Source organism: Convolutriloba macropyga, chromosome 1, assembly GCF_964194025.1.
Source record: "Convolutriloba macropyga chromosome 1, txConMacr16.3, whole genome shotgun sequence".
NCBI lineage: Eukaryota > Metazoa > Xenacoelomorpha > Acoela > Convolutidae > Convolutriloba > Convolutriloba macropyga.
This window is the reverse complement of record NC_134468.1, coordinates 53,885,094-53,905,657: the sequence shown is the minus strand read 5'-3', so window position 1 is coordinate 53,905,657 and position 20,564 is coordinate 53,885,094. Positions and strand designations below refer to the sequence as shown.

Genomic DNA, 20,564 nt, shown 5'->3' with positions numbered 1-20,564 from the left:
CTTTCTGTTCTCACTTTCTTTTCTCACTTTCTTTTCTCACGTTCTTTTCTCAATTTCTTTTCTCACTTTCTTTTCTCACTTTCTTTTCTCAATTTCTTTTCTGGCTTTTTTTCTCACTTTCTTTTCTCACTTTCTATTCTCATTTTCTTCTCATTTTGTCTTTGCACTTTTCCTTCCTTTCTTTTTTCACTTTGTTTTTTCACTTCCTTTTGCTTTCTTTTCTTACTTTTCTGTCACTTTTTTCTCACTTTCTTTTCTCACTTTCTTCGCTCACTTTATTTCTCACTTTCTTTTCTCACTTTTCTTACTTCCTTTTCTAACTTTCTTTTCCCACCTTCTTTTCTCAATTTTTTCTCAATTTCTTTTCTTACTTTCTTTTCTCACTCACTTTCTTTTCTCACTCACTTTCTGTTCTCACTTTCTTTTCTCACCTTCTTTTCTCACGTTCTTTTCTCAATTTCTTTTCTCACTTTCTTTTCTCACTTTTTTCTCAATTTCTTTTCTGGCTTTTTTTTCTCACTTTCTTGTCTCACTTTCAATTCTCATTTTCTTCTCTCACTTTGTCTTTGCACTTTTCCTTCCTTTCTGTTTTCACTTTGTTTTCTCAATTCCTTTTGCTTTCTTTTCTTACTTTCTTTTGTCACTTTTTTCTCACTTTCTTTTCTCACTTTCTTTTCTCGCTTTCTTTTCTCGCTTTCTTTTCTCGCTTTCTTTTCTCACTTTCTTTTCTCGCTTTCTTTTCTCGCTTTCTTTTCTCGCTTTCTTTTCTCGCTTTCTTTTCTCACTTTCTTTTCTCACTTTCTTTTCTCATTTGCTTTTCTCATTTTCTTTTCTCATTTTCTTTTCTCATTTTCTTTTCTCACTTTCTTTTCTCACTTTCTTTTCTCACTTTCTTTTCTCATTTTCTTTTCTCACTTTCTTTTCTCACTTTCTTTTCTCACTTTCTTTTCTCACCTTCTTTTCTCACTTTCTTTTCTCACTTTCTTTTCTCACTTTCTTTTCTCATTTTCTTTTATATTTTTTTTCTCACTTTTTTTTCTGACTTTCTTTTCTCTCTTTCCTTTCTCACTTTCTTTTCTCAACTTTCTTTTCTCACTTTCTTTTCTATCTTTCTTTTCTCACTTTCTTTTCTCATGTTCTTTTCTCACTTTCTTTTCTCACCTTCTTTTCTCACTTTCTTTTCTCACTTTCCTCATTTTCTTTTCTATTTTTTTTCTCACTTTCTTTTGACTTTCTTTTCTCTCTTTCCTTTCTCACTTTCTTTTCTCAACTTTCTTTTCTCACTTTCTTTTCTATCTTTCTTTTCTCACTTTCTTTTCTCACCTTCTTTTCTCAACTTTCTTTTCTCACCTTCTTTTCTCACTTTCTTTTCTCACTTTCTTTTCTCATTTTCTTTTCTATTTTTTTTTCTCACTTTCTTTTCTGACTTTCTTTTCTCTCTTTCCTTTCTCACTTTCTTTTCTCAACTTTCTTTTCTCACTTTCTTTTCTATCTTTCTTTTCTCACTTTCTTTTCTCATGTTCTTTTCTCACTTTCTTTTCGCACCTTCTTTTCTCACTTTCTTTTCTCACTTTCCTCATTTTCTTTTCTATTTTTTTTCTCACTTTCTTTTCTGACTTTCTTTTCTCTTTCTTTTCTCACTTTCTTTTCTCAACTTTCTTTTCTCACTTTCTTTTCTATCTTTCTTTTCTCACTTTCTTTTCTCACCTTCTTTTCTCACTTTCTCTTCTCACTTTCTTTTCTCACTTTCTTTTCTCACTTTCTTTTCTCATTTTCTTTTCTATTTTTTTTCTCACTTTCTTTTCTATCTTTCTTTTCTCTTTTTCTTTTCTCACTTTGTCTTCTCATTTTTCCTTCCTTTTTTTCTCACTTTCTTTTCTCACTTTGTGTTCTCACTTTTTCTTTCCTTTCTTTTTTCACTTTCTGTTCCCACTTTGTTTTCCCACTTCTTTTTCTCACTTCCTTTTTGCATTTTTTTTCTCACTTTCTTTTCTCACTTTCTTTTCTCACTTTCTTCTCTCACTTTCTTTTCTCACTTTCTTTTCTCCTTTTTTCTCACTTTCGTTTCTCACTTTCTATTCGCACTTTGTCTCACTTTATTCACTTTCTTTTCTCACTTTCTTTTCTCACTTTCTTTTCTCGCTTTCTTTTCTTCACTCCTCATTCTCTTTTCTTCGCTCTCTTCTTCACTCTCTTTTCTTCACTCTCTTCACCCTCTTTTCTTCGTTTTCGTTTCTCAATTTCTTTTCTCACTTTCTTTTCTCACTTTCTTTTCTGATTTTCTTTTCTCATTTTCTTTTCTCATGTTCTTTTTCACTTTTTTTCTCACTTTTCTTCTATCTTTCTTTTCTCTTTTTCTTTTCCCACTTTGTGTTCTCACTTTTTCTTTCCTTTCTTTTTTCACTTTCTTTTCCCACTTTGTTTTCCCACTTCTTTTTCTCACTTCCTTTTTGCATTTTTTTTTCTCACTTTCTTTTCTCACTTTCTTTTCTCACTTTCTTTTCTCACTTTCTTCTCTCACTTTCTTTTCTCACTTTCTTTTCTCCTTTTTTCTCACTTTCGTTTCTCACTTTCTATTCGCACTTTGTCTCACTTTATTCACTTTCTTTTCTCACTTTCTTTTCTCACTTTCTTTTCTCACTTTCTTTTGTTCACTTTGTCTTCTCACTTTTTTTCTTTCACTTTCATTTCTCACTTTGTTTTCTCACTTCCTTTTCGCACTTCTTTTTTCTCACTTCCTTTTCGCACTTTCTTTTCTCACTTTCTTCTCTCACTTTCTTTTCTCACTGTCTTTTCTCCTTTTTTCTCACTTTCGTTTCTCTTTTTCTTTTCTTCAGTCTTTTTCTTCATTTTTTTTCTTCGCTCTCTTCTTCACTCTTTTCTTCACTGTCTTCACTCTCTTTTCCTCACTCTCTTTTCTTCGTTTTCGTTTCTCACTTTCTTTTCTTACTTTTTTCTCTCACTTTTTTTCTCACTTTCTTTTCTCACTTTCTTTTCTCACTCTCTTTTCTTCACTCTCTTTTGCTCATTCTCTTTTCCTCGCTCTTTTCTTCTCGTTCCTTTCTTCGTTTTCGTTTCTCACTTTCTTTTCTGCTTTTCTTTTCTCATTTTCTTTTACCACTTTGCTTTCTCACTTTTCTTTTCATTTTCTTTTCAAACTTTTTTCACTTTCCTCGCGCTGTTTTGTCACTTTGTTTTCTCAATTTGATTTCCCAATTTGTTTTCTCACTTTTCATTTTCTTTTCTCACTTTTTTCACTTTCTTTTCTCACTTTCTTTTCTCACTTCCTTTTCTCACTTTCTTTTCTTACTCTTTTCTTCACTCTTTTCTTCAGCCTCTTTTCTTCACTCTCTTTTCCTCACTCTCTTTTCCTCGCTCTCTTTTCTTCACTTTCCTCTCTTCGTTTTCGTTTCTCACATTCTTTTCTCACTTTCTTTCATTTTCTTTTCTCACTTGGCTTTCTCACTTTTCTTTGCATTTTCTTTTCACACTTTTTTCACTTTCCTCACGTTGTTTTCTCACTTTGTTTTCTCAATGTCTTCTCACCTTGTCTTCTCACTTTGTTCCTTCCTTTCTTTTCTCTCTTTCCTCACTTTCATTTCTTCACTTTCATTTCTTCACTTTCTTTTCCTCACTCTCTTTTCTTCATTTTCTTTTCTTCGTTTTCTTCTCACTTTCTTTTCTCACTTTCTTTTCTCATTTCTGTTCTCATTTTCTTTTCTCATATGCCAACATGTAGAAGTTCGTAATCTGTACGAGTCTTAGCGGTACTTAAATATGCAAGATAGCAAAGCCAATTAAGTCCTTGACCAAAAAATTGCTGTTTCTTGGGTTAATATTTTAAACCAAACACATCGGTAACTTAACGTAATACCTCTGGCTGTTGAACGAGGGGCATGGCTTACAGCCCGAGCTGGTACAAAAAAAATCTCAATTTTAAACCTATTCTTTCAAATGATTTTCTTATGATGCTTTTGCGGGCCTGCTAGTTTGTTTTCCAATCTGTGCGTAGTCCAGATGTCTCGTTGTTTAATTGCTCTTGAACGAAGTTCATAGCAATGATTGTAAACGTGTTGGTCTTTTGTATCCGAATTTTTCGCTTGACCGTTTTTGTGCTTTTCGAAAACATTCTTTGACATCTCAAGTGACTTTTTCACGCTTTAGTTCTTCATGTTTGAGTGATTTCTGTTGCGCTCACTCCGAAGTATAGTTTGTTGCTAATATAAAATCGGTTGTAGCATATCGACAAGAAGGGCCTGATAGCCATGTGGTCAGTGTATTTGGATGGGGATCGGTAGGTCAATGGTTCGAATCCCGGTGTGGTCAAATAATTTTGCTCCCGCCTGTCGTTCGAGAGCATTTCTTCCGACATTAGTCGGCTTATGTTTGGTTTTGTCGATGAAAATTCTTTGAATTGTATGTCAGGACTTCTCCTGTTATCTTTTTTTAATTCGTCGTACCTTTTAATCACGTTTTTTATTTTACATAAGTCACGACGTTCGAGTTTGACTTACCTCGATCACTGTTTCAACTGGATGGAATATAGAATTTATTGAGCAAATTCACGCAAATATGTCCAAGATCGGAAAGCGAAATAAGAAAGAGCAGGACAGGTCCTGAATTACGATCCAAAGAATTGATTTAGCTTCGACCTGATGATTAATTACGCCGTGTTAGATGCCCATTGAGAGAAATTAGTTTGGACGCAGTTGACATTAAACAATTTGACCACAAGAACAAAAAACAAGCAAGACTGAAAAATAATCTAATTTTTAAAGAGATGGTCAAAACCAAAAAAAACATCTTCTATGAAACCATGCAACTAATTAGATTCCCTTGTTTCTCATTATCAACCGTTGAAACCTGTCATTAAGTGATAAGATAGCAATAAGTTCAATAAATACTTGCAAAACTCAAAAATTCATTAATATGTTTCAAAAACGGGCAGCGTAGAAGTCTGAGAAAGCACTACCTATGAATTGAAAAGACTTTAAACAACAAGAAAAGTTTTTTAGAAACCAAAGAACGCGGTCAATAATGAGAACGTTCAATAATAAAGAAGTTAACAAAAAAACTCGCAAAGCTCAAAAATTCTTTAATATTTCTTGAAAACGATTGATGTCGAAGTCATAGAAGATATCAGCTTTGAACAGAAACGATTAGTCGAAAAAATTGACCCTATTAACAACCTATGAGCCCCGTTACTAATGAGAATAGACGATGATAACAAAATTTACAAAAGTACAACAGAAACTCAAAAATTAACTTATAATTAACTCAGAAAAAGTGTCGCAGGCATGAGAACTAATAAGCTATTAACTCGCACCATTGATTAGTTTCGTTTGCGACTCATTATCAACAAATGGGACCTCTTCTTGATGATAATAAGTGATAAGACAACAGAAATAAGTTTTGAAATGGGCAAAATCAAATATTCTTTAATGTTTTTTGACAGTGTTCAGGTCGTGAAACGGCTCAGCTGCCCCTGGATGAGTTCCTTCATCTAGTCGCAAATAGAACACGTATGTATCACATTAAAAGCACTCAAGGAAAAGAGACTCTGAAGACAGAAGTCAAGTTGACGCACGTGAAAACAACGCCCTCTGAAAAACCGAAAATTTATTCAAACATCAGTTTTTCCCTCCAATTTGTTTTAAGTTTGAAGAAAATCACGCCTCAAACTTCAAAGTTACTCTGATTTTTCATCCCTGTACTACTTCAGCATGGCTATAATCATCACTCCAATTTGATTTCTCACTGACGTGGAAAAAGCCTAAAAAGCGTGAACAGATCTTAAAGAAAGACAGAAAACAAATAAAATCAAACTCCTTTGGATTGTAGAAAACGTGGGATCTGAACAGCTTCTCAGGGAATTGAACAGCTTCTTAACAGACAGTAAATTGAACAGCTTATCATTTGCTCTTTTGTTTAAAATCGATTCTTGTGACCTAAATTCAAACGTTCTTTTTGACCGATGTAAAGCCTTGCAAAGCCTCTTGATGTTAGTGAAAATGAAATGCTAAGCCGAACGATTGGGTATCAATCAAAGATGAGGTTGCCTATATGTTATGTGCAAGTATTCAAAAAATTTGCTGCAAAAAAGGTATTTATTTGTGAAAATACCACATAATTAAACAAGGACAGAACCACTGCAGATGGTTCGACAGGAAGTGGTTGTGGGGCTTCATCAACAGCGGAAGAGGATTTGCGCACAAAAGTTAACAGCTTTTAAGCCACCTCACCCAAAAGAAGAAACGAAAATAGTTTTTGGCAGCAGTTTTGTACCAAAACTTGAGGAAATTGGAAACCTTCCCAATAATTGGATTCTCCACGCATACAGAGGATCAACAACAAAGAAAAAATTTTAAATAACTGCATCGACAAAAACTAAAAATACATTTATCCTACAGGACGGAACTAACAACATATTGAAGTTTAATAAATCTGCTAGTGTTAGTTTTTCAGTATTTAAAGAATTGGTTACAATTTGTAGACAAGTTTGAAGCAGATGTGTTTGCGAGGTGCCACCCTTAAAAATCGACTCGCTAATGGTGCCAAAAATAAATGGGATATATGAATTTACCGAGTTACTGCTTGAAAAGGGTGATAATGAATCTAGTGATTTTCAAGTGCTTAAACTCAAACAAATAATTCGCAATTGTCCTTACTCTAATGGAAATGTGCACCACTACAACCAACTCTTCCACGATAATGTTCACCTAATTTATTCTTGTGGTTTGCCAACGCTTAAAAACCTTCAGATTAGGTATCATCTCAGAACTTTAGCTGGTTTAGTGAATACTGGCTGTAGGATGTACAATAATGCTGTATATAACTTTGAACCAACGAATAACAGTCCTGCTCAACCCATAGGCAATAATCGAAACCCGTTCAAAAATCCCAGTTTTTGGAAATCTTGCCAAACTTATTCATATACTGAACCATATTAATCATTGCTTATGTTTGGTCGGTCAAAAAGTGTAATAAATTAAATGCTGAATTTTAGATAACTAATCATCTGGTTGATTGTTTGAAAAATCGGTGATCTTTCCTCCTACCGCGCAACCGGATTGCAATCCGAGATTCTGTTAGGCAAGAATAAATCTAAAATAGGACTCCAGTATGTAATTTTTCCATTTTTGCTATTTTCAGTCACTACTTTTGTTGCCTTTCTACTCTAGTGGAGACATTGAATTAAACCCTGGCCCTTATAAAAAATACAGTAACATTCTTCCAAAATGTATAGTGGTCTATCCCAAAAACTTAAAATTTATTACATTTGAAATGGCGGAGTTTAAATTAAAATCCATCGAACTGGAACCTCTAGTTTATGACATTGAACATAAGTGCATGTATGCGTTCACTTAAACTTGCTTGAATGTACGTATTCGAGTTGAACACCATTTGAAATAAAGAAAAATGAATTTACTTGTTTGAAAAATTACAGAGGTGATGCTAAGGAGGTTGTTTAATGTTACTATTACCACAACTCTGAAAGCAGAATAGCGTACATACTTTGAAGACAACTCATTATTTTGAAAGCGTGTGGGAAAACAATAGATTAATCTAAAAACCAGGCAAAACTTTCTAGTCAATCGTTCTTACTGCCCCAATGAAAAGTTCCTGACGAATTCCCGGAAAACTCAGGGAGAGGAGATGATCTAGTGGTATCTCAACATGCTGGTATTTTTAATGGGAGACTATAATTTGAACTATTGGGAACCAATACTTGGTTCGAAAATTGATTCAGTTGTTTTAACTTACTATTGGAATCTCAATAATGTGTCACATGCAAATAGTATGGGAAACAAAAAGAGAACATTAATTGATTATAATATAACAGATGGATCATTAACAACAAACAAAGCATGCATTTTCGATTCTTTGATCAAGTGACCCCATGGCAACGCTCTCAATTCTAAATGTCTAGAAAATCAACCATCATTTCAAAACTTGTTTACGAAAAGAAAAACCTGGATATAAATTTATTTCAGAAAACAAAGATTCAGGTTGGATTTTTTTAAAATCATTACACAATTTAGAAACACTATCACTTTCAAAAATATTGTTGTCAAAGCAATAAGAACTCAACACGTTCCTTTGAAAAAAGTATACATACGCAACAATAGACCACTTTTTTTCCTTAGCACAAAAATTTGTCAGCTCAACAATTGAACTACAAAAAAAAGAAATTTATTGCTAATGGAATTTTAGAAAAACTACTCCATGCAAGAAATCATTTGATTTTCAGCTACATGGAAAATTTTGAGAAACAGCTCATTTACAGTTACACTTGCAGTCGAAAGAATTGGAATGTTATCAATGAGTTATAAACTGCAAAAACAACGGCTACAATAGACTATTAGAAAAATAATTTTGGTATAATCATAAACAAACATGAGATTGCTAATCACTTGAACTACATAATTAATCAGTTGGGAACATTTAAACTTAATGAAGTTAATAAAACATTCGGTTGAAAACCGCCAATCAGTTCATCAGTTTTTTGTTAATTAGCCGTGATTGTCTAAGAGCGCTGCTTTTCCTGAACAACCACTGGGTACTGCGAACATACTTGCTTGGGAATTGAAAATAGGGGCAATACAACTAGCTAAGCTATTTACTAGCTAAATACTAGCTGTAGTATTTTTTGTTTAAAGAATATTTGAGAGCAGAGCCGTTTCCTTCGCAACCTAAATTTGCTCACATCAACCCACTGTTTAAAAACGTGATTTTGATAATGCATTAAACTATAGGCAAATTTCGTTAACACTTTAACACTAGCCTTACCCAAAAGTTTATGAAAAACTCCCAAGAGATCAAATCATAAAATATCTACACAAAGCTATTATCTATAACAAAATGCAATTTGGATTTCGGAAAAACTATTCAACGATAGACGCGATCTATAAGAGTCGTTTTATCCAAAAAATTGTTCGATATCTGACAATTTTGAATGCAATTACTTTGATTGCAATTTTCTTAAGCTCAATGTTGACAAATTGGAATTCCTTATATTTGGCTCCACTGAATCTAAATATCTGTCATTTACAGTTGATGGACAAAAGATTATGGAATAAACATAAGTAAAATATCTTGGTGTTACAATTGATAAGAATCTCACCTTTCAGTGCGAGGTAAAAAATGTATGTAATATGGCTGAAGGCATAAGTTCTCTTTATACATTACGACACTACGTTCCAGAGTTTTTCAAAAGAGCACTGATGATTTTTCTTGTTATTACTCACCTGCAATATCCTGCAGTTCTTTGTGCTCAATACCTCAGAATCTTAACTCTTGAAAAACAGTTAAATTGGGCTGTCAAAGCTTGCTACAATAGTAGAAATTATGATTCATCTCACGACCTTAAACTAATTAACATATTACCTATTCGACAATATAGGGTCGCACTATGCACTTGACAAATTTTCAAATATATCAACCAACCATTTCAAAAAAAATCTCGCATCGCACTTCCAACGGCAAATCGGACAAGAAAATTAGTCAATAATAGCCGCTTTCATCTCAGCCGACTATTATAGCGCTCCTATTTTTTTTTACTTCGTCGAACAAAAAAATGTTGCGCTTTACCTCATTTTGCCGCTTTTTCAACATTTTGCGTGAAATCTTTTTAGGCTAGTTTCTCTCTTCTCTCATTCTGCTAAAAGTGATTTTGAACATCAGTTGCTCAGCAAAGAAATTCAAAATGAACAGAGTCAGTATAAAAAATTGAAGTCAGAAATAGAAACCGGATAAACCCATAAAGCCCCATTTTAGATGCCCGCCATTTGAACGTCGTTCCTATAAGTCTTATTACCATCTCTAATGCTTATTGGCATTGATAGTAGCCCCTGTAGCCTCTCTCTAAGAAACAGAAGTATGTTCAACTACGAAATGCCATCAAAATAAATGGCACTTAAAAAATTTTTTGTACAGAAATTTTTTTTCAATAAATTCTATTCTTTCAATCCCAATCATGCTTATTGGAATCAACGGCGGCTGTTTTCCGGCAATCTGCAGGGTATGTTTAAAATTGTTGCTAGATCTAAATACCTTGAAAACCGTGTGATCAATAGTGGTGTAAGATATCATAATGAAATTTCCACGGCGACTTAAACAGTGTCAAAATCTTCTGGCACTGCCGAAAAATACAAGGCTCAATTTTAGAAAAACTCAGGAAGAGCCCAGACCGAATTCATTTGGGCCAATTGGTGGCGTGAGTTTAAATTTAGTTCATGATGTATGCTGTTCCTATCTATTTATTCATTATTTATTGTTGTTAGCAATTCAAAAATGACATTTCTGTGTGTTATTGCATACACTACCTGCATGATGTATTTTATATATCATTTCAGGATTTAACTTGTTACTTTTTTTAATGGCGGCGCGGTTGCTGTTGTACTACGCGTGGATCAAATGATAGATCACGGAACCTATGAGTTTTGATTTCAAATATAAACAAAGTATCTGCAATTTTTTGACTGATTAAATTTAACCTAGGGTTATGAGAATTAAATAACCTGTTCAAACAATGTTTCACGTTTTAGTTACAAACAGAACAAGTTCAATATGCTTCGAGAGGAAAATGAAGGATACAGCAAATTGATCACAGAGTTAAACCAGGAGACGATGGGTATTTCGCCCTCTCAGTTTGTGGGCAATCTTAAAAGCTTAGTCGGTGAGTTGTCAGTATGCATTTTGCGTTTGTTACTCTGTGTACATAATGACAATTCCCCAAGCTTACCAAAAATGTAATATCCCAGCTCCTCAGTTCACAATTCATTTTTGTTCTAGGAAAGTTCAACTTAGACCCCAACCGAGTGATCGACATACTACTAGAAGTGATAGAATGCCAGTCAGAAAGCAAAAAGTTCCTCATAGAAGTAATGCGAGAATTTGGAGTCGGTAGCAACATCGCGCAGTTTCTTGGCTTCAAATTGCAACACTTCAAGTCTTTCATCAACGTCACCAGGAAGACCCCCGAATCTTTGTTGCATGTTACGGCTATGTTGATTACTGATGGGGTTATATCTTGTGCTGATATATACAATCATTTGATTCCGTCAGATAAGGAGATGAACGAAAACTACAAAAAGTACCTTATCAATTGCCGTCAAGCTGCTAGGAAGCTTACAGCTGCGGTTCTAAACGAAGCCGTAGCCGAAGAAAACGCGAAGGAAGTGCAATCATTGCAAGTTGCGCCAGAGTTTGGTGACAATCAGAAACTTGGACTGTTGCAGCAGTTGTTAGTTATGGGTGATTGGAAAAGTGTGAATGAAATGCTCGAGTTGTTGCCAGTCCCATGCAGTTATGTGATGTCTTTCGGAGATGTTGCCTATCATCTGTGCCAACTGGTTCATGAGATTATTGATCCTGTGTACAAAAGGCGAGTGAGCTTCCTAATCAAGTTCCACAAACTGTGGTTCCGCAAAGTTCCACAAAAGGGTTCTAAAGCCAGCAAGTTTTTTCGAAGGAAATCAACCAAATCAATATTAACCAGTACAATATGCTGTTGACATTCTGCTTGCTTTCAGGGTGTGTAGAGAGTGTGCCTTAACTGGAACTCCACCAGCCTCGACCAGTACTACAACTAGCACACAGTTATCTCAATCTGCCCCACCTTTACCTCTCACGAAGAAGGAAGAGAAGTCACAGCCAATTAAGGCAGAGGCAGTGGAGAAGCAAATCAAACCGGCTACTGAGTACTTGGACTTCCATGGAGTCATATCGGACATGCTGTTGACTTTGGGCCCATCTTTGAGTGAAGATCCGTTTCTGTACGTCAAGTTGGCAAGAATTGCTACTGCTTCTCTCAAAGAGGTATATTACTCATGATATAACTGTCAACCTCAGTTATTGATAAAGAACGAGTTGAATTAAATGCTTGGTTTTGTTTCAGAGCTCGGAGAAAGCTGAGAAGTCTGGAGTTGAAGTTGGTCACAGCTTTGTATCTTGCATTTATTGCTAACTTAAACGGTCATTTATTAATAGCCGCCTCATCTTCTCAGCCGGCTATTATAGCGCTCCTATTTTTTTTTACTTCGTCGAATAAAAAAAATTTTCGCTTTACCTCATTTTTGCCGCTTTTTCAACATTTTGCGTGATATCTTTTTGACTTCTCTAGACTAGTTTCTCTCTTCTCTCATTCTGCTAAAAGTGATTTTGAACATCAGTTGCTCAGCAAAGCAATTCAAAATGAACAGAGTCAGTATAAAAAATTGAAGTCAGAAGTAGAAACGGGATAAACCCATAAAGCCCAATTTTAGATGCCCGCTATTTGAACGTCGTTCCTATAAGTCTTAGTTACCATATCTAATGCTTATTGGTATTGATAGTAGCCCCTGTAGCCTCTCTCTAAGAAACAGAAGTACGTTATCTTCAACTACGAAATGCCATCAAAATAAATCGGACTTAAAAAATGTTTTTGTTCAAAAATCTTTTTTTTTTTCAATATCTTCTATTCTTTCAATCCCAATCATGCTTATTGGAATCAACGGCGGCTATTTTCCGGCAATCTGCCGGGTATGTTTATAGCTGCGAAGCTGTAAGCTGAGCGAAGCTATATTGCGGTGCTCTTGGTTTTTACGACTCGAAGAGGAGTATTGAGATTCTACAGGTTTTTACGACTCGAAGAAGAGTATTGAGATTCTACAGGTTTTTTTTTTAGCAGAAAGCAAGTTTGTTCATAACTTGAATTTTGACTTCTTTCTGTTCGAGCATTTACCTCCGTTTTTGATTGTTGACTTATGTTTGCGAACAGTGGACTTTAACAGTAGCTTTGTTAATAGCCGCCCTCATCTTCTCAGCCGGCTATTATAGCGCTCCTATTTTTTTTTTACTTCGTCGAATAAAAAAATGTTTCGCTTTACCTCATTTTGCCGCCTTTTCAACATTTTGCGTGAAATCTTTTTGACTTCTCTAGGCTAGTTTCTCTCTTCTCTCATTCTGCTAAAAGTGATTTTGAACATCACTTGCTCAGCGAAGCAATTCAAAATGAACAGAGTTAGTACAAAAATGGATGTCAGAAATAGAAACGGGATAAACCCATAAAGCCCAATTTTAGATGCCCGCTATTTGAACGTCGTTCCTATAAGTCTTATTTACCATCTCTAATGCTTATTGTTATTGATAGTAGCCCCTGTAGCCTCTCTCTAAGAAACAGAAGTATGTTCAACTACGAAATGCCATCAAAATAAATCGGACTTAAAAAAATGTATTTGTACAAAAATCTTTTTTTTTCAATATCTTCTATTCGTTCAATCCCAATCATGCTTATTGGAATCAACGGCGGCTATTTTCCGGCAATCTGCCGGGTATGTTTTCAATCCCAATCATGCTTATTGGAATCAACGGCGGCTATTTTCCGGCAATCTGCCGGGTATGTTTTGTAATGTATAGTAATTAGGAACTGTTGGTAATGTTCAAGGTGAAGGGGAACTGTTGGTAATGTTCAAGGTGAAGAGGTCATTTTGAGATTTTTGTTCCTATATAAGTCACACCTAATTATCTTAACTACACCGCACAAACCCCCCACCACCTATCTACCCCAACCCCCCTTAAAAAAACACCTACATCCCCCCGCCCCAACTTACCCCCCCCCCACCTACCCCTACCCCCTCCCTTCACCTAACTATCCCCACCTACCCCCACCCCCAACTACCCCAGCACTACGCACCTCCCCAACCTGTCTACCCACCCACCCCACCTAGCTCCCCCCGCACCTAAAAAACTTGTCGGCATTTTTAAAACACTTTAATGTGGTTTGTTGGGCTACTTTTGTTTTGTTTCTCTTGTTTTTTAGCAGAAAGCAAGTTTGTTCATGACTTTAGTTTTGACCTCTTACTGTTCGAGCATTTACCTCCGTTTTTGATTTTTGACTTCTGTTTTCGAACATTGGACTTTAACAGTAGCTTCGTTTGTAACGGATATTAATTATGAACTACACCCCACAAACCCCCCCACCACCTATCTACGCGCCCCAACGCCTACCTACCCCCCCCCCCCGCCACAACCCCCCCCCCCCCCCACCTACCGCTTACCCCCAAACAACCCCCCACCTACCGCTACCCCCCAAACTACCCCCTCCCTTCGCCTAACTACCCCCACCTACCCCCCCTCCCCAACTACCCCAGCGAGATAACGTTGTTTGGACAAAAAATTGCTTTCTCGCTAAATGGTTTTTATAGCTACAAAGCTGTAATCTGAGCGGAGCTATTATGTGCTGCTCTTGGTTTTTACAATTCAAAGAATTTGAATTATTGGGGCGCTGTCTTTAAAGATCTGTTCACACATTTTCATGATTTTGGTGTAGTGATTTTGGTCACGCCAAAACAAGAAGTGGAGCAAAAAGACGAGTGGTTTTGTGGCGTGAAATTCTTTCGCTCTAGTTTAAAGCAGAGTGAGAAAACAGTGTTTGAACAAGAATTCGGTTTCTCGGTAGTGGTTTTTTTGTTCATATGCGGGAATTTCACTCTTATTTTCACTTTTTTCGATTTTTTGGATCGGATTTTTTTCTAAATGGTTTTCCCAATCCATTCACAGCTCATTCTAGACCTAGTTTTTTGTTTGAATTAAATTTTCATTTCTCGCTAGTGGTTTTTTGTTCACATGCGGCATTTTGACATTGATTGTTTCTTATTTTTTTAACTGATTTTTTTAAAAATGGTTTTCTCAATTCACTCATAGTCCATTCTAGGTCTAGTTTTTCTGTTTACTCTATGAAAATTCTTTGAATTGTACGTCAGGATTTGTCCTGCGATGTTTTTTTTGTTTCGTCTGACGCTTTTTCGTTTTTACATTTGTTCACACAGCAAAGCTGAAAAAGTCAAATTTTCTGAGTGACTTCTTCCTCTCACTAACGGTTTTTGCACGCTTGACGTGATTTCTCACGCTCTCTCTAGCAAAATTGTTTTGTGTGATTAGATTTTGATCATACGTGACTTACCTCACTCAATAAATTGACTTTTGCACATTAAGTCTAATTTGAATTTGTTTAAAGTCAAAGGAACTCAAATATGCAGTAAAGGTCCCTAATAGGAGGCTTCTGCGGAATGAATGTAACAAGCTTTATTAATTAATCGCTGAAAGTTTTTTAGCCTCATTTTTTGAGCGGAGTCGATTTTTTTCAATTTAGATCTGTATCTGTTTCTATCTCTATTATATGGCACGCATGTCTATTCTTTCGCAGCTATTGCGGCAATCTGCCGGCTATGTATAATAGCCGCGAAGCGATAGCTGAGGCTATTATTGGACTGCTCTTCGTTTTTTACATTTCTGAGAATTTGAATTGTATTGGGGTGCTATTTTTCTCGACTCGAAAGGAGTTTTGGCTGAGCGCCTTTTTTATTGATAATTTTTTGGAGTGTATTTAAAACAGGATGTAAAACCAAAACCGCGCGTGAAAACCAAGTGTTAAGGTCAATAGGTTGAACGAAATCGAGAGCAGAGAGAAGAAGGAGTGGTTTTCTGTTCATGTCGCCTAGTTTTCAGCAGTTCAAATTCCATTTTTTTGTTGAAAGATGTTTGTCTCATTATTTAAACTGGAAAGAATGCGTTTGGAAGCAGTTTTGACCATCTGAAGCAAAAAAAAAACAATTTTTTGTATTCAAGATCTTTTATACAATTAGCTACTTTTACAGTTTTTTTTTACATATCGGACCATTTTTTAAACAGTTTTCGTATTCCTTTTCAATTGCATGTAGTATTTGGGGAGTGCTGTATTTAATATTAGATGTTTTTGCTGCATTTCAATTGACTGGATAATAATTTTGAGTTGTTCTAGAAAGTTCAGTAATTTTAACGAAATTTTGTCCAATTTTCGTCTTTTCAATTTTTTCCTCTTTCTTACATTTTGCTTCTCGCTATATTTCTTATTGTGCAACCACTAATAAAGAGATAACCTATAGGTTTTTTCTGTTAGGCTATCTACAGCTGATGGTTAGACAGGACACTTTATTGAAAAAAGAATTATTTCTAATTTTTTCCGACTTTGCACTTTTTTGTTGTTCAACATAATTCTGCCAGTTGTTGGGTGTGAGATTGCTTGAGCCAAAGAAGTAATGATCTTTTTTATCAGAAAGTAGTGGTTTTGAATTTGCATTTTACTATTTTGTGTAAAACTTTCTAGTATAACTTTGTTCAATTATTTTGTAGGTGTTCTCTATAACAATTTCTTGTTTTTTATTTGGCAGTCGTTTAATGAAGTGAAGCTAACTTCTTTACAAAGTTATTGGATACTTTCGATTACTATTTTTTGTGTTCTTGTTTCAGAATGATTAATGTTATGTAGCTTGTGGTCTATTTTAACAGTTAAGGTGCTCAGTTTTTTTAGTTCGAATTGTTTCCGGAATTCTTCCGACTGTTTTTTAAGATCTGTTCACACATATTTTTTGATTTTTGAAGTCAAATGGAAGTGATCATTTTGGTCACGCAAAAACAGGAAGTGGAGTTAAAAAGTGCGTGGTTGTGCGGCTTGCAATATCATTTTAAAACAGTGAGAAAACGGTGTTTGAATAAAAGCGCTTTCTCGCGGCAATTTGACTTCGATTTTTACTGTTTTATCGATTTTTGATCGAATTTTTTCTAAATATTTTTTCAAGTCCATTCTCGGTCGAGTTTTGATAGGTCAACGAAAATGCTTTGAATTGTTGCAGGACTTGACCCGCTTTGTTTTTCTATTTCGTCAAGATTTTTGTTACGACCTTATGACGTCATAATGACTTCAAATCTGCCTTTTGTTCTTTCGTTCGTGCAATTGCAAATGAATTGCGTGCTTGACGCAATTTTTCACTCTCAATGGAGCTAGTTTTTTGTTTATCGAGTGAATAAGTTTTTGGTCACGCGGGATTTATCTCACTCTCAAAAATGACTGCCTCGCTCTGCAATTGACTTCTCTTTACTTATTCAGAGAGTTAAGGTCAAGTGAATATGGGTCATTCTAATGGAAGGATATTTGAGGAAACCTAATAGAAGCAGCAAAAATTTATACAATTTCGTAATCGAAATGTAACATCCCAGGTTTTAATGAAAAATTCTTCATGTCTTTCTTTTAAAATCTTTTGAACACTGCAGATCTATGAAACTCTTGCAGCTATTTTCTGGCAGTCTGCCAGCTATGTTATTAATAGCCGCTAAGCGATAGTGGCTATTATTGGGGACATTAACAATTCAAAGACTTTGAATTGTATTGGGGCGCTGTCTTTTTTTTAAGATCTGTTCACACATTTTCATGATTTTTGAAGTCAAATTGGAGTAGTGATTCTGGTCACGCCGAAACAGGAAATGGAGCGAAAAAGCGAGTGGTTTTGCGGCGTGAAATTTGTTCGCTCTAATTTTAAAGTAGAGTGAGAAAACGTGTTTGATCAAAAATTCGCTTTCTCGCTAGTGGTTTGTTCACATACGGCAATTTCAGTTCAATTTTTACTCTTTTTTTCGATTTTTTTGGATCGAATTTCTTTCTAAATGGTTTTCCCAATCCATTCATAGTTTATTTTACGCCTAGTTGTTTGTTTGAATTTGTTTTCATTTCTCGCCAGTGGTTTTTTGTTCACGTGCGCCATTTTGACATTGATTTTCTGTTTTTTTTATCTGATTTCTTTAAAATGGTTTTCCCAATTCACTCATAGTCCGTTCTAGGTTTAGTTGTTTGTTTAGTCAATGGAAATTCTTTGATTTGTACTTAAGGATTTGTCCTGCTATGTTTTTTTAATTCGTTGTCTCCATCCATGATTCTTGCGACCTGACATCTTGAAATTGACTTTTTCAATGTCATTGACTTCTCCTGCTTTGCAGTTAAAATTTGTTGGTGTGACTTCATTTCTTCTGCTTTCAGGTCAAGTGCTTGACTTACCTCACTCCAAACATGACTTCTGAACTCACTTAATGAACTGTAGATTTTTATGAACATTTACTTATTAAACATCAATAGTGTGCATCTAAGTAGTGCCAAACGTATATGCCCTAATTCTTGAGTATTAGAGTCTTGAGTTTTTTTATTTCGATTGATAATTTTGAAAAAGCTCTATTAGGGTTTTTCCCTTATGGAGCGTATGTGTCTCATAACAATGACAGTCCGAGTCTAACTAACCCAAAAAGTCTAGTGGTCTATTAAAGGACTGGTGGTGAATCTGTTTCTTTTTCTTTAGTTGTTTGAATTCCATGGAAGGCAACAAGCATCTATCGCGGCTATTTTCCGGCAATCTACCGGCTATGTTGAAGATTGTTCAGAGTTCTTAAAGAAACTTTTGACGATGTATTTCTACAGATCTGCGTTTATAGGATAAAGCATCGCAGGAACGTTGAAAAGCGCAAATTCTCGATTATTGATCAAAAAGTTTCCGTTCTGCTGTTTGGTTGGTTTTGGACTTCTGACCTATAAATTTGCTAGTTCAGCAAAGCTGGATTTAAAAAGGCTTCGAAAAGTGAGTGTATTTTTACAGCGTAAAGTGATGCAAGCATGGCTGAAGATCATGGACGCGTGTATGTTCCCTGCTCTAAGTCTGATGAATTCTTCTTGTTTCTACCCAGAGTTGCTCTGGGGTGCTGTGCAATATCTGCCCTATCACGACAGGTCAGTGGAATTAGATGTGTTGCTCTTAATTTTCTGCTCATTTTGTATTATTTGGTCACCTACACGCAATTTCAAGTAGATTATGAGCATACCTGTAATTAACCAAACTTCAACAGAAAGAGAACGCACTTGTTAGACTATCAAGAAGTCCTTGCGGTCTGAGCCTAATGATGCCATGCCAAGTACCTAATGGGGTGGAATGGCTGATAGTAAGACTAATAGGGTGCAACTAAAGCGTGAAAGGTAAAGAAAAATCGGATCTTTTCCGTTTGTGCCCCCCCCCCCCCAGCTTAGTGGGTGCATATTATTTGCAACCCCCAGACGCACGTGCAATATTTTTACATAATGATTTACTATGTAATGACACGTGCTCTGTCACTGGGGGGAGAATAACGTACTGTGGGGCACAAACGGAAAAGATCCGAAAAATCAGTGTAGTTTTGACGCAAGAAATGTTCTATTAGACGCTTGTCTGCCATTGTGTTTTTTGATGTCAAGTAACGCTAAGAACTATTATCCTGTGAAAGTTGCAATGTGACTAAATTGTGAAGAGTAACATGTCACAAATTGTTAATACTATATTCCGTCTATTATTTATTGTTTTTTCGGCATTGAGTCTTAAGTTTTATGCGTTTTTGATAACGCGAGAAAAATCCGCACAGAGATGGACAATGAGACGAATTTCATATTTTTGTGATTGTTATCTTGCAGACTAGTTTTAATAGCGAGATTGAAAGGATGTACTTTGCAGGAAAGGTAGCTCCTTTGTTTTCAGGTACCATCTCTATTATCTGTGGAAGTCACAAGTGTACTCGGCCGACCCTCTCCTAATCTTGAAGAAAGCTGAAGTCACTGATCGTATCAAGTATCTCATGAAGCGACTCACTAAGGACACTGTCAAGAGTATTGGACGTCACATTGCCAAATTGGCCTTCTGCAATCCCCTCGTGGCTTTTGACCACGTCATTGCTCAGCTTCAAAAGTACGATAACCTGAATGCCCCGATGGCGGATGTGTTGAAACTGTTCTCGCAGCTGTCGATTGATGTGATGATTTACACACTCGTCGATGAGCTGGCCAATCCGACTAAAGAGAAGATCAATCAGGCTAATGCCTCACTTTCACCATGGCTTAACAGTAAGAAATTATCAACAATCGCGTTTGTTTCCTACTTTTCCAACTGAAAAAATTACCTAGACCGTGGGTACAACTAGCCATTGAAAAAATAACGTAAACATTTTACGAAGTTTGTAGCAATTATATTAGTCATGTTGGTCTTTTAATGCGATTTTTCACTCGACCAATTTTCCTCTGACCCATTTGACTTTTCCTCAAAAACAGGATAAACAGGTAGCGCCCAGAGGGCATTAAGTTCTCTTAGAGCCTTTCAGCTCACTAGTCTCCAAGTATGCGATTCACAGAAACTGTTTTGGAGACTTATATTTATGGTGTGAAGGGCGCTTCTTAGAGCTTGACCAAGCCAAAATGTGAGTTTAAAGAACCAATTCATGTGAGTTAAGAACCAGTCTGGGATTTGATTTATCTTTAAAGGTCTGGCGGTGTTCATTGGTTTGATCTGTAAGAAGTACGTGTTTGACACTTCTGGACTGCTACAGTACATTGCGAACCAACTGAAGGCCGAGAGGAACTTCGATTTGGTGATCTTGAAGGAGCTTCTGTCCAAAATGAGTGGAGTGACAGTGTTCGAGGACATCACCAATGATGAGCTGTTTGCACTCGGAGGAGGAGAACTTCTCAAGTCTGAGGTAACTTGATCCATGAGAGCAGACGTCCTTTTCCTGTCCTATGTAATTAATACGTGCATTTTTTGTCCGACGGATTTAATGCCCATTGTTTTTTATAGCTGCGAAGCTGTAAGCTGAGCGTAGCTATATTGCGGTGCTCTTGGTTTTTTTTAATAGCCGCCCTCATCTATTCAGCCGGCTATTATAGCGCTCCTATTTTTTATAGCTGCGAAGCTGTAAGCTGAGCGTAG

The 20,564-nt window shown here is 35.9% G+C and overlaps 1 protein-coding gene across 5 annotated transcripts in view; it reads left to right on the top strand.

The window, feature by feature from the left end:
- LOC142340355 (THO complex subunit 2-like) overlaps positions 1-20,564 on the top strand; it is a 215,790-nt gene that overhangs the window by 39,641 nt on the left and 155,585 nt on the right. For all 5 annotated transcript variants that reach the window (XR_012759067.1, XR_012759068.1, XM_075390939.1 and 2 more), the window contains exons 6-12: positions 10,548-10,678; positions 10,795-11,386; positions 11,535-11,820; positions 11,900-11,932; positions 18,438-18,568; positions 19,344-19,705; positions 20,120-20,334. Coding sequence is in view for 3 of the 5 variants with exons in the window: in XM_075390939.1 (XP_075247054.1) it covers positions 10,548-10,678; positions 10,795-11,386; positions 11,535-11,820; positions 11,900-11,932; positions 18,438-18,568; positions 19,344-19,705; positions 20,120-20,334 (1,750 nt within the window). In the remaining 2 variants the exon portion in view is untranslated. The remainder of the gene's footprint in view (positions 1-10,547; positions 10,679-10,794; positions 11,387-11,534; positions 11,821-11,899; positions 11,933-18,437; positions 18,569-19,343; positions 19,706-20,119; positions 20,335-20,564) is intronic.